The following is a 12399-nucleotide window of genomic DNA, read 5'->3' as shown; positions in this document are numbered from 1 at the left end:
CAAACGCGCAGCGCCCGCGGGCTCGGGCGCTCCACGCCTCGGGGGGCGATGGCGGCGATCGCCGCCCTCCTGTGGAGGAGGCCGAGGCGAACGGCGGGGTGACCGACCCCCGGCTCTCGCACCGGGCGGGGCTCGGGGGCGGCGGGGACCGGGCCGGGGCGGACCGGGCGGTGTGAGCCAGGCGGCGGGGAGGCGGTTTCCAGCCGGACGCTTTTGTACCGCGGGACAGCGCCATGGCGGCCGCCGCGGCCTGAGTGAGGGGAGCGCGGCGCCGGCCGGGGGGCGCGGGCCCGCCATGTTCTCCAAGGCGTTCCGGGTGAGATCCAACACCGCCATCAAGGGGTCCGATCGGTGAGTGCTGGGCTGGGCCGGAGCCGGAGTCCCCCGCACCGCGCCGAGGGGGGAGGCCCGGAGGCCGCGCTCTGCTGCGGGGAGCAGCTCGGCTCCATCCCGCCTCCCGCGCCGGGCCTGTCCTGCTGGGCCCGAAATCGCCACCGTTTGGCGTCGGTCTCGATACCGGCGAGGGCAGCGCCGGCCTCCCCGGCTACGGCGGCGGAGCCCCGCGGAGATCCGGGCTTCGGGCAGCTGTGGCTGCTCTCACCTTGGGTTTGTGATAAACAGCAGCAGCCGGTCTGAATAAGAGATGTACTTTTCGTTTGAGGGTGCTGCCGTGGTTAGACTAGACTCAAATGAATCATTATGTCAAGGCCTAGCTGGTCCTTCTTTATGTTCTTACTTGGGCAGCGATGCTAGGCTGACCTGCCGATCTTTTAGATTCACTTGACACTTCTGTGAATGAGAACAGAAACCTGCCTTGTGCCGGTCATCGTTTCTTAAACATCAGTTAAAACCGGGGGGAGAGGGAAACCTGGCTGCACCTCTGCTCCTCCATGATGGAGTCTGTAGGTGACAGGCTGGGCTGAGCAAGCCTGACCCTCGCAGATTTGTGCTCAGCGGCTCAGAGCAGTAATGAAATCGCCACAAAACAGAGGCAAAAACAGCAACAGGAGCTGTAAGGAGATGTTTAAGGAAGAATATGAGCAAGGCAAGCATATTAGGCTTTTTTTCCTGGTATTCTTCCAGCATGCAACTATTTCATTTATAAACCCAGACACAAATGCTTTGAATTATTTTTCTGTGAAAAAGTGGGAATCTCATGAACAGCCAATAAAATAGTAACTACTGATCTAGGAATTGTTTTGAGGGATGGTCTGGACGGCTTTGTAACACATTTGTGATTTTATCGTTGCAGGAGAAAACTACGAACTGATGTTGCAGCAGCTTTTCCTAATCTTAGTGCTGAACAATTGACTGAGTTTATTCCAAACAAGGAAGAGCTTAATGTCATCAAAATATACTCTCACAAAGGGGAGGCTGTCACGGTTTACATGAATAGCAGGAATCCAATACTGTTTGAAATTGAGAAAGCTCTGTATCCAACAGGTATGGGGAGTGGACTGGAAAAATCCTCCCTCTTTACTTACTGGGCACCAGCCTTTCCCCAGAAGATTTCTGTGTGTCTCTCAAGTCCTTATCCTGTTACTATGGTATTGGTTCACTCCATAGTCTTTAATGTGTTTATTCTACCAACATCTTTCTGAAATCAGTGGCATTTCTGAGATTCTTTCTGCAAAAACAAGATTTAATATGCTTGGAAGTTAGAAACTAGGAAACAAGTCTTTAAAGTCACAGTTCAGCCTCTTAGCCCCTTTTCTCTCTTTTGTCCACTGCAGAGTGTAATTCTGAGAAGCATGATGCCTACTTCCAGGCAGCCCTGGACTTAGGCAAGGGATTGCTCTGATAGTCTAAGCTTTTATTTTCCCAATACCCAGCAATTCTTCTCTGTCAGAGCAGCATTTTAGCTCAGTGTCCTTGATTTAAGGAAAATAATGCAACCATTTATCTATATGCTTTATAACAATTCACAGGAGCTTGAATTAATTAGCAGTTTGTTTTTCTTCATCACATCTACTAATTATTGTAGGATTGTTCTGACTTGATTATCTGAGTAACAGGAAAGTGTTTAGTTGTGGTTAGCTTACTGCTTACTGCTTAGTCTTAAAGATGGGAAGAAGCAACAGCTAGAGAAGTTTTTAATGATACATCTTTGAATTTGGTTCTGTTTTGGAACAGTGTACACGCTGTGGGTCTACCCAGATCTTCTCCCTGCTTTTTCAACATGGCCCCCTGTGCTACAGAAACTAGCAGGAGGAGCAGGTAAGAGGACTAGAGCTTTGGCATGTTGCATTGCAAAAAGGAGTTGCCTTCAGGGCTTTTTTAATGTTATCTTTCCCAGTGGCAAAAATGTACCTGAAACCGAAAAGTATAAAGAATAAGAACTCACAAAGTAATTTACGATGATGTCCTAAAAAGGAAAGTAAACTAGCTGTAAAAAAGTTTGTGAATGAAGCAAAGTAGGTTAAGCTGTTTAAATGCGGTAACATGTTCCATGGGGGAGTCTCAGATTTGGAAATACCTTCCCAGGACGATCAGCGATTCTGGGCTGGGACGCAGAACTGCCTGTGTCATTGATCTGTCTTTTTTATAACTTTCTTTGAGCAGCTGAGTTCCTTTGCTGCTACTCTCTTCCTGTCTGTTCAGAAGTGAACTAGCTTATCCTGTGGATAAGAAGTGAGTTTATATTGGAACCCACAGGTGTAATCACTGTCGAGTACATTTTGGATTGTGCAGATGAGGTTGGATTTGAATTCCTGGATTACTGGCTCTACCACCTAATTATGGATCAAGACTAACAAGAAAGGAGTGTTTTCCGGAACCTGCTTTAGATGCAGTTCAGACTCATGAGAATCAGGTCTTTATAGACTTTAAATTGCAGAACTGCTCAACCAGAAAAAGATTAAATTGCAGCTGCTGAGGCCTTAGTCTGTAAATGGAAGCGTACGTGTAGGAAGAGACATCTTTTTCCCATTACGCAGTATCTAAAGTAGAGCTCAAATCCCTGTTTACTTTGTTTGCTTTTGGGGGAAATGAAGTGCTTGAACGCGTAGCTGTGTTAGACATCTGAGCAAGCCTTGCTGCTGACTTGTAATGACCTAGTTTCTGGGGAAAAAAAGGTCTTGCTAATGGGGGAAGGACATTGATGAAAGAGGGCTGCAGGTCATTCATCTCCCATGGCAACCAGGCTACCTCGGTAAGATCCAAAGATAAGAAGCTGGCCACCGAGACAATGGCCAACAAAGGCAGAGAGGAGAGGTAGAGCCAGGTCTCAGAACGAAGAGGAAAGGCGAGAGGCTATCCAGTGCCGCAGAGGCTGAGGGAGGGAGCAGATTTTGGGGAGCATTCAGTTACAAAGAGGAGAACCAAGGTAGTGCTATTCAGACATCTGTTCTATGAATTCAAATACCCACTGTCTGCCCTGGTTATTTACATAGTATACACATGCTGCTTACCTTGTGGCGCTAAGGTCTTTGTGTGATTTCTGTCCTCAGAGATGTGGAGCCTTGGTTGCAATTGCAGAGTTCATTCTAGATTTGCTGAAAGTAGTTGTGACAGTGAATGGGAGGAAAAATATTGTTGGCTCCTTCAGCATACACATTAAATCTATGATGCTGAGAAAAAAGTGAGATGCCTTCAAAACCAAACCGTGGAACACAGGTCAGTCCATAAGACTGCAAGCTCAAGACAATTACAGCTGCTATGAGGGAGAGCGGATGCTCGTTACATAATTTGGTGATGACAAGACGCCATACATGCAGCATGGAAAGCTGTTCTTTACTCACATGCCAGTCTTTTCATCCCAGGTATGGAGAGCAGAAGGGAGCACACCAGAAGGTGTACTGCTTCTGTCCAGATTAGCAAGGAGATGGTTAAGGCTGCTTCCTCGTGCTGAGGAGAGTTCAAAGCTGAATGCAGTTGTTGTGTCAGATCAAGAGGGTTGGCTCAGCAGTGGCAAATTTTAGGCAATTCTCTCTTCAGGGAGAGAGCTGGCTCAGATAACCTGCCCCTGGGACAGGGAAGAGTAAATGGTTCATTCCAGACACATATCTCCTTGTTTCTTTCTGTATCATTAATGAAGAGTAAAGCTCTCTAGGCTGTGAGCTCATACCGTTCTGTCAAAACCAGTACTCCCTTCAGGCCTGACAGGGCAAGGGGCTGAGCATGCTTAGCTCTTCTGCAATTTTTTAGGATGCGCCCACTACCCTGCAAATTGGATCCCTTACTCCCCAGGGTGGTAGCAAGAAGTTTTATCTGGTATGTGCTCAGCTATTAACAAGCTTCCGTTTTTGCTGAGTAACAGGAGGGATGGGGGTGGAGGAGGTAGTGGCTGGGTCTTTCATTCAGAAATTGATGTGCTTTATTTTTTTCCTTCAGATCTGATGCTGCCAGGAGTTGTAGTGCCACCTTCTGGCTTTCCTCAAGTAGAGCGGGGCACGCTCTGTGCTGTCACCCTGTTGGGAAACAGGTACAGAGGTGTCTTTATTCGTATCTTTTCTTAGGAACTAAAAATGAAATAAAGCTTTTTTTTTTTTTTTTTTTTTTACACAGGAAAACTCTGGCGTTTTTGAGGAAATAAATGCAGAATTGTTCTCGTGCATTTGATGCACTGTGGACCTAAGCAATGGAAAATACAGCAGAAAAAAAATCCACTTAAGTTTCTGAGTTAGGATATGTTTAAGCTCAGGTGGACAGCTTTACAAATTGGTTCTTTTGGACCTGTGAGGGCACAACTTGTAGATTGGTTTTGAAACAGAGTATTTTTTTTAACAAAAGATTGTATTCTACGCAGCTGTCTTTTTGTCCATGAGGAAGCTCGGAGTGAGGGAGCAGTGCTAAAGGTGTTGGTCCCCCTCCAGCCTCCACTGCTAGTCTCTTTCCTAGTCTCTTTCAGCAGTGCGTATGCTTGTTGTACTTTATCAAAGCAAATAACGTGTCACTGCACAACTTTCACTTCAGTATCACAGCTGCACATATCCTTGGGATGCTTTAGAAGACTTTACATACCAGAAAGACAGCCAGAAAATACCTAGATGCTTTTTAAAAAGCAGGGTGTGAAGAACAAGGATATTGTAAAAAAAAAAAAAAAAAAAATTTCAGTACACAGTGTATTTGTGTTGCCCCGCTGTAATACTCCCTTCTTTTCCCAGAGCTCCAGTAGCAGTTGCAGTTGCCACTATGTCCACAGCGGAGATGCTGGCTGCCGGAATGAAAGGGAAGGGCTTTGCTGTGTTGCATACTTACACGGATCACCTCTGGTGGGTATATTGCCAGGCATTTGGTAAAGTCTATAACGAGTCTCGTGTATTTACTAAAATCAAGATCTGTGCCCCAGTGTGCTTAATCTGTCAGTGCAATATAGAATATTTGGGGACAGTTTAGAGGCAACCACTATTAAGGTTTGAGCTACATGTTTTTGATGACCACGCTTCTCTGGCAGAAGTGGGTGTCTGTCCTGACATTTATTATATACATATTGTAAATAGATATATAAAATTACTCACTTGATTCAGTTCCTTCACCCTGAGAGTAATTATAGAAATGAAGCTAGAACATCCCTGTTACTCTGATTTTGGAAAATCTTCTTATTCTATAAAAAGTGAACTCTGAATAATTTTCGCTTTAAAATGGTCAGCTGTGCCAGTCTCGACCAAATAAGTTGCTCTGCATTTGGATTCAACTAGTCTGCTCAGTCATGGAGGTAACAGTTTATGGAGAAAGATGGGTTAAAAATAATTTTTACAGTTTTGAGAATGTGGAAAAAGTTCCATGCAACTGCCAGTGCCTTTTCTTCAGGGTGACATTTGTTCATTGTCCTATGGGTTTCAAAGCAGTAAACAGAAAGCTATCTTATGCTTTTTCTTCCTTTTATAGGGAATATGGTGACAAATCTTGTCCTCCTACCTTAGCTCCCTTGGTAACAGATTCTGCTGAGAAGGAGAGTGCTGAGGATGAGGAAGATACAGCGGAAAAAGAGCTTGTGATCAGTTTTTCCAGTGACCCACTGCAGTGTGCAGACCTTGGTGATTTGAGCCTGAAGGAGCGAGACGGTTGTGCAATACTGATGGGAAGGGAGGAACTCAATGAGAACAGAGCTGCAGAAACAGCTGAAGATGCCAACTCAGAGGTTCAGCAGGAAGCTGAAGACAGTAGGACTCCACAAGGTATTTCTGTATATTCTCTGCCCCTTTGATTTGCTGAAACCCTTACCCACAATCTAGATTGCTGTGCATTCTGGACAGCTCACTGCAAAAATGGGGTAGAGGCAGGTCTGTGTGGTCTGGAAGACAGTCTGAAAAAAATAAACAGTGCTGTGTTCTGAAAGACAGACTAACAGCGTACTTGTCCTTTTTCTCCCTGCAGAGCAAATGGATGCATTATTTAATCAGTGCTTTTTTCATGCCTTAAAATGCAAAGTGAAGAAGTCAGATCTCCCTCTGCTCACCAGCACGTTTCTACGCAGCCATATGTTCTCATGCTGGTATGTGGTAAGAAAACTGTCTTTGGATTTGCATGCTGGGTTTTTGGCTTTAAGACAGTGGAGATTGAGTGTGATATTTAGGGTGAAGTTTTTGACTCAAAAGTAAAATTCACTTCTTATCTAAGGTTATCTAAGATTATGCTCACTTCTTACATCAAACACTTTGATGTAAGGATTGTCCAGACCAGGATATGCACTTGGTAGCTAACTTGAGTTGGCTGACATTTGTTTCAGGATTGCTCAGTCACTTAAACGACTGTTTGCCTACCCACAGGAACATCAGCACTAGTTTCACTCATCGTGTTCTATTTATTAGCTTGCTTGAAGTAATTCTTTGTGTGATTTGTATTTCTGCTGTTAAGAAACTTCTAGCATAAGTAGTAAGATTTAAGAAGAAATTAAGGGTGACTTATAACAAAAGAACTTTTAAAAAATCCATTTATAGCCCTGCTGGACAACAACTGGACATAAAGAAATCAAGCTATAAAAAGGTGAGATTTTTCTGTTGGTTTTTGGATTAATTTAAGTAAGAAATGGAAGGAGAGAAAAAGTTTGAAGTCAAAATTGTTTATGTGTTAGTAAAACAAACAGACAAATAAAAAACCTAGAAGCTGTTCTTAAAAGCCAAGTTCTTTTCCTCAGCTCTCTGCTCCTGTGTGATCCAGGGAGAAAAGTAATTGTCCTGAAAGCCTGAGCATTGATCTGCTTTGAACGCAGCTAATGCTGTCTGCCACTATGTAGCGTGGTAGCTGTTAAAGGGTTCTGATCTTGTCCTGCAAGAAGAGGCCACTCCTTTGCTAAAGCTCTTAATGAACAAAAATGAAGAGAAAGGAGACGATATTGGCCCTGTTGTGTAGATGACAGGAAAAGACAAAGTGCATTGCCAAAGATCTCACAGTAGTCCATGTGAGATGTGCTGCGATTTGGCTAAGAAGGTCCCAGAGCAGACAGATGGCAGACCTACAAAGGGAACACTTGCTTACTCTGGTTTAGAGCCAGGCACTCACTGCTCCTTAGCAACTGCTGTGTTTAGGGAAGCAAAGGTGTGAGGGGGCGGTGTTTAAGAGAAGTTTTTCTGATTTAGCAAGTAACTTTGAGGCAGTCAGAAACACAAGAACAGGAATTTAAAATGCTTGACTCAACATTTCTGAATGTTGCTTCCTTCAGTTCTCTAAATTCCTGCAATGTATGCAGCACCGGAAGATCTTACAAGTGAAGGAGCTGAACAAAGGTGTGGAGAGCATCGTGGAAGTTGACTGGAAACATCCAGAGTATGTAGGATATTGTAGTCTTTTAAAGAGTTGGTAGTCTCTGAAAGAAGGGAGCGCGTCTGTTTAACAGTGACTACAGTGGTATGACTGTTTTACGCCCTTCCAGTTGAAGCAGGTGTCGCCCTCCCCATTCATCTGTGTGCTGGGACAACTCCTTGTTCAGCTTTGAAGTGAACTTACACGTGTAAACAGTAACTCAGGTAAAAAGATGAGACTGCTGCTGAATAAATCCTCATGAAACTACAGTCTCAGGATGCCATATAGGATCAAAATCAAGCACATTTCAAAATCAGAAGCCAAAATTACAATCTCAAAAAAAATTTTGTAAATGGCTATCTTTTCCTTTACGTGTATTGATTTGCACAAATATTCTTACCCTCTCAGTTACTTATTACCCGATTCCTCTATCGGTGTTTCCGTTACCTTTCTGAAGATTAGTAGTTACCTCACATGAAGAACATCCTACTTGTTCCTTTGGCATATCAGCACGTTAGCTCTTGGAATTTCCCAGCGGGCCTGAGGCTTCCTGTTAGGTAACATCTCCTTGGCAACTAATGGAGTAAGAAATATTTCTGTAGATATAAGCATATCTTCTCTTCTGCATTTGAAAAGAAGCAGAATTACTTTGACTTTTGCATTAACTTTTCTCTCATTATACTTGGCTTTATCATTAGGAGAGAGAGATACGCAAACTCAGCTTGTCAGGTCTCTTGCCTTTAGGCGGAATCTGCAGCTGTGGTCAATGAAATGGGACTCCCGCTCCTGCACTAATGCAGTTCTTACCCTTCTCTTCCAGAACTGTCTTTTATCAGTGACCACTAAAGAATAATTTCCGATTTTAGATGTCTGTACATTTGTGGAGAGTGCAATTGGTATTTTTTTTTTAAATTTAATTCTAGTGATTCTATGGAATGGGGAATCCTTTCAGTTATTGCAGTTGTCTCCGATTATTAAAGTCAAATACGGTTAGAATAGCTGGAGAGATTTACTTTTTCCCCAACATAGAGGGCTTTATTCAGAGTGAAAAGCATTTAGTATCACCTGAGTTAAGATGTTTATCTATTTGTATCTTTGAAATGTGTACAAGGACAAATTCAGTAATTGCAGCTAATGCTCCCAAGTACTGTTCTTTCATCACGTCCCTTAATCCACAGACACAGGGCTGCACTGCAGTGGAATGCATTTGGAGGAACAGACATACTGTCCACAGACTAGAAAGCTTTTTGCACGACTCTGCTAGGTTTTAGTTTCTCAGTGAAATGGAAGGGATACATTTCAGTCCCTTTCGCTCACACCAAATAATTGTCCTTTCAGCATTAAAGCATTTGCAGTACCTGAAGGGTTTTCTTCAGCCTCTGCTGCCCAAGACAGCAAGAGTGAAGACAGAGAACAAGTGTACCGTGCTCCTGAAATCATTCCACTTTATGGGGTCTCTGCAAAAATGGTCCCACTCTTTCAGGAATCTGGACACAGGTAAGCACTAGAAAAGTGCAAGAAAACCATTGTTATGTGAAGAGAGAAACTAACATACCTATGCTGCTACCATTTAGTTAGCTCTCCTGGTGAGGGCCCTGCGATGCTGTCAGGAAAGGTGATGGGAATCAAGGATATATTCATTCTTCAGAGGGAAGAAGGATAAGAGGCTGTGACAACTGTGTTCAGCAAGTACTCACATCACTTCTCCCACAGCTGAAGTGGTGATAGCTCAGGTGTCAAAATTCATACATTTAAATGGATCATCTTAATTTGCCATTGGATAAGGCATATTCTGCCCACTCGCAGTATGCTTTACTGAAGAGAGGATTTAAAAAACTCACTTGCCTCCTTGTGCACTAATCTTACCTGTTTTGGTGCAGTTTAGATAGCAGTCCGTGGCAGCCTTTCTTCAGCTGAGCGCTTTTGTACAAGTTATTCACAGTCCTCTGAAGTTAGGGGTGCCATTGGGGTCATCCTCCTGAACTAGGCTCCCTGGACCAACGGGTTTAGAGTCTCTGTAATTACTGCCGTGAGCCTTTTATCTGGTATACAACAGCTGAGGTGTAACAAGAAATCACTCCCTAGCAGATCTATTTCAGTATTGAGCTGTTGCTACCAAATGTAGGCAGGGTAGTTTCTGTCTTAGTGACAGAACCCAACTCCTAACTACTTGAAGTACTAAGTTAAGAAGTTTTTCTTCTCTTTAGAAAAGGCAGCATCCTCTCAAGCAATGAGGTGAGAAACGTCATCATTAACTATGTGAAGAGTAATGAGTTGGTTGATGAAACAAACAAAAAGTAAGTAGACATGGAAGTTTTCCTACTCTGCTTCCACAGGAGATGAAGTTAGAGGGAAAAAAAGTGAACTTGTTTGCTTCTAATGCCTGTTTTTGTTTTGTAGCTTTGTAAAGGTGAATGCCATTCTGTGCGACTGCCTGTTAGATAAATCGGAACAGGATGAAATCTCACACCTTAAATGGGATGACCTCTTGAGCAGGTGACTGTTTTCCTAATGTAGTGTTTCAGTATTACACAGATTTATTGCATGCCACATGTTACTGGAGCTACCCAAGTCGTAACTTCCTACCAGTAATACAACAAAAAAATATCAAGAGACCTTCACTTGAAGAATCTTTTGTTCTTCACCATTTAACAAGCACTTAGCATTAACTACTTTTGTTGGGCTTTTCTTTTGTTTACTGGCTCACCGCTTACCAGGGAAAGCTTCCTAAACAAACAGTGCCCGCTTCTGTGTATAATCTGTATGTACGTATTTATAAAGCCATCCTTCACAATAGACAGCTGAACATGCCCTATTTGGGCAATGGTGGTCAATCATGCTGCTCTGTATATGCAGCACAGCTTCTGCATTTATAACCTAAACCCTTTTAGATCCAAGAGGCCCGAGTATCTGACACAAGACCATTGTTTTCATACACTTAAAAACTTTGCCTAAATGTCCCCAGTGTCTTACTTGCCTTGAGCTTCTTCATCACACAATGCTTTTGAGGTGCCTCCAGCAGCTTCTTTTATTTCTGAAGCCAGGTTTGCTCGTGGGACAGTAATAGTTTATGCTGAATTTTAAACTGAAGTTGCTTCACTGATCTGTCAACAATACAGCTGAACAGTAGCATAAAGACAAAAATCAAAGGTTTTCCTCTACAAGAGCCCATTTACAGACTTTTACCAGGAACAATCTAAGCTATAATTTTTGCAAGTCAGTAGACTGGCTTTCTTTTTAGTCACTCCCTTTCTTTAAATAATAGCTAGGATGCAGATCTTTGCGTGAGATCCTCATGCATTATCTTCTTAAGACACAAATTCTTACACATAGAATCTTGGCTTTCACGTCTCAAAAAAGCTGTGAGAGGCAGCAGTGGAAAAGCACCGTTAACATCAGCCTTGCTGTACCGTATGGACTAACTGGATGTATAAACTTTGTTCAGGTGCCTTGAACGACTGCAGCCCTTACACCAGGTGACATTTTTTGGACAAGAACCTATTGTGAGGAAAGGAAACATTGAGCCCATCGACATAACCATAGCACAGAGATCATCAAATAAGAAGGTAAGTGAACTGAAATTACAGGTTTTGAGCAAAGCCCAGATGCTAAGAGTAGCTTTGGCAGCTTTTTTTTCTGGGATGAATGGGACGTGACTTGCTAATACCTCACAGCAGTGATGCTTGCAATTATTATTAAAACCTGTAGGTGACAATTATCAAGAACCTTGAGCTGTATGGTCTAGACCCACAGTGTGTGGCCAACGTTCTACAACAAAAAGTACAAGCCAGTGCCACCATCACCCCAGTACCAGGAACTAAAGACAGAGTTCAGGTCCAGATCCAAGGCAACCAAATCCATCATCTGGCCAAGCTGCTGCTAGGTAAGTCTGTTCTGGAACTGGGCCGCGACTGGTTACAGCAAGATACAGATTTTAATTCTTCAAGCTCTGAATATTTACCTGAAGTGAACTCTTGGTTATGTTGCAGAAGAATACCAGCTACCTCGGAAGTATATTCAAGGCCTTGAGAAGGCTCCAAAGCTTGGCCGGAAGAAGTAGGAGGAAAAAATTCTACTGTAAGATTTACTCAGATCTCATTATTTATAGAAGTGTTCTGTCAACAAGTCAAGGATAGTGTGCAGGCCCTGTTCATTCAAAAATGCGTCCTGGATGTTTACAAGGTCTACGATTCACCCAAATAGTAATAGTGCTCCAGCTGTTCATTTTTCATAAATAAAAAGCTGAATAAAACCCTTAGCATCATCCTTTTCCATATATTTTTTCTAGAAGTTCCTAATGGTGCACTGGTTTTCTGGCTACAGTGGCTTTTGGCTAGTTTAGCATTCTTGCTTTGCATCTTTTAGCAAAGGCGTGGTACTAGAACCTCCACCGAAATGCAAGCAGAGCACATTCCAACATCATTTCCTGGAACAATCCAGCGTGTTGTTCCATAGATTGTATATGTCAGAAGTAAAACCCATTTGGTTTCAGATTTTATCATTTTAAACATTTCAGATATTAATATCAGACATTTCAGCACTGAGAATGAACTCAGCTGGATTTCTATGTTTATATCATTTTTATACATAAGTACGTTTTTCTGTGACATGAACTGTAATTTATCGTAGGTAGACAGGGGTAGCAGTTCTGTACCTCTTTAGCTGAAGCTTAAACACTTTGCAGTAGGGTTAAGAAATCTAAATTCACTCCTAGGA

The 12399-nt window shown here is 43.1% G+C and overlaps 1 protein-coding gene across 2 annotated transcripts; it reads left to right on the top strand.

Moving 5' to 3' along the window:
- Positions 1-203: 203 nt before the first annotated feature.
- Positions 204-11947, top strand: EIF2D (eukaryotic translation initiation factor 2D). 2 transcript variants are annotated; one of them, XM_086765748.1, is made up of 15 exons: positions 204-351; positions 1253-1443; positions 2134-2217; positions 4333-4423; positions 5106-5213; positions 5830-6119; positions 6319-6436; positions 6882-6927; positions 7604-7707; positions 9022-9180; positions 9891-9980; positions 10084-10179; positions 11129-11249; positions 11392-11566; positions 11673-11947. In XM_086765748.1, exons 1-15 carry the CDS (start codon positions 296-298, stop codon positions 11741-11743), a joined length of 1800 nt encoding a protein of 599 aa, XP_086621874.1. In that variant the 5' UTR covers positions 204-295; the 3' UTR covers positions 11744-11947. The 2 variants fall into 2 exon arrangements, with proteins under 2 accessions (XP_086621874.1, XP_086621875.1); XM_086765749.1 differs by lacking the exons at positions 204-351; positions 1253-1443 and adding an exon at positions 3450-3615.
- Positions 11948-12399: the final 452 nt, after the last annotated feature.

Source organism: Chlamydotis macqueenii, chromosome 23 (assembly GCF_036417535.1).
Source record: "Chlamydotis macqueenii isolate bChlMac1 chromosome 23, bChlMac1.mat, whole genome shotgun sequence".
NCBI lineage: Eukaryota > Metazoa > Chordata > Aves > Otidiformes > Otididae > Chlamydotis > Chlamydotis macqueenii.
This window is presented reverse-complemented; position numbering and strand designations above follow the sequence as displayed.

What these genes read in the sequence shown, in the direction of transcription:
- EIF2D (XM_086765748.1), top strand. Translation starts at nt 296, where the DNA reads ATGTTCTCCAAGGCGTTCCGGGTGAGATCCAACACCGCCATCAAGGGG. An exon ending in GTCACCCTGTTGGGAAACAG is followed by an intron (nt 4,424 to 5,105) that starts GTACAGAGGTGT and finishes TTCTTTTCCCAG; the next exon opens with AGCTCCAGTAGCAGTTGCAG. An exon ending in GTTGACTGGAAACATCCAGA is followed by an intron (nt 7,708 to 9,021) that starts GTATGTAGGATA and finishes TTGTCCTTTCAG; the next exon opens with CATTAAAGCATTTGCAGTAC.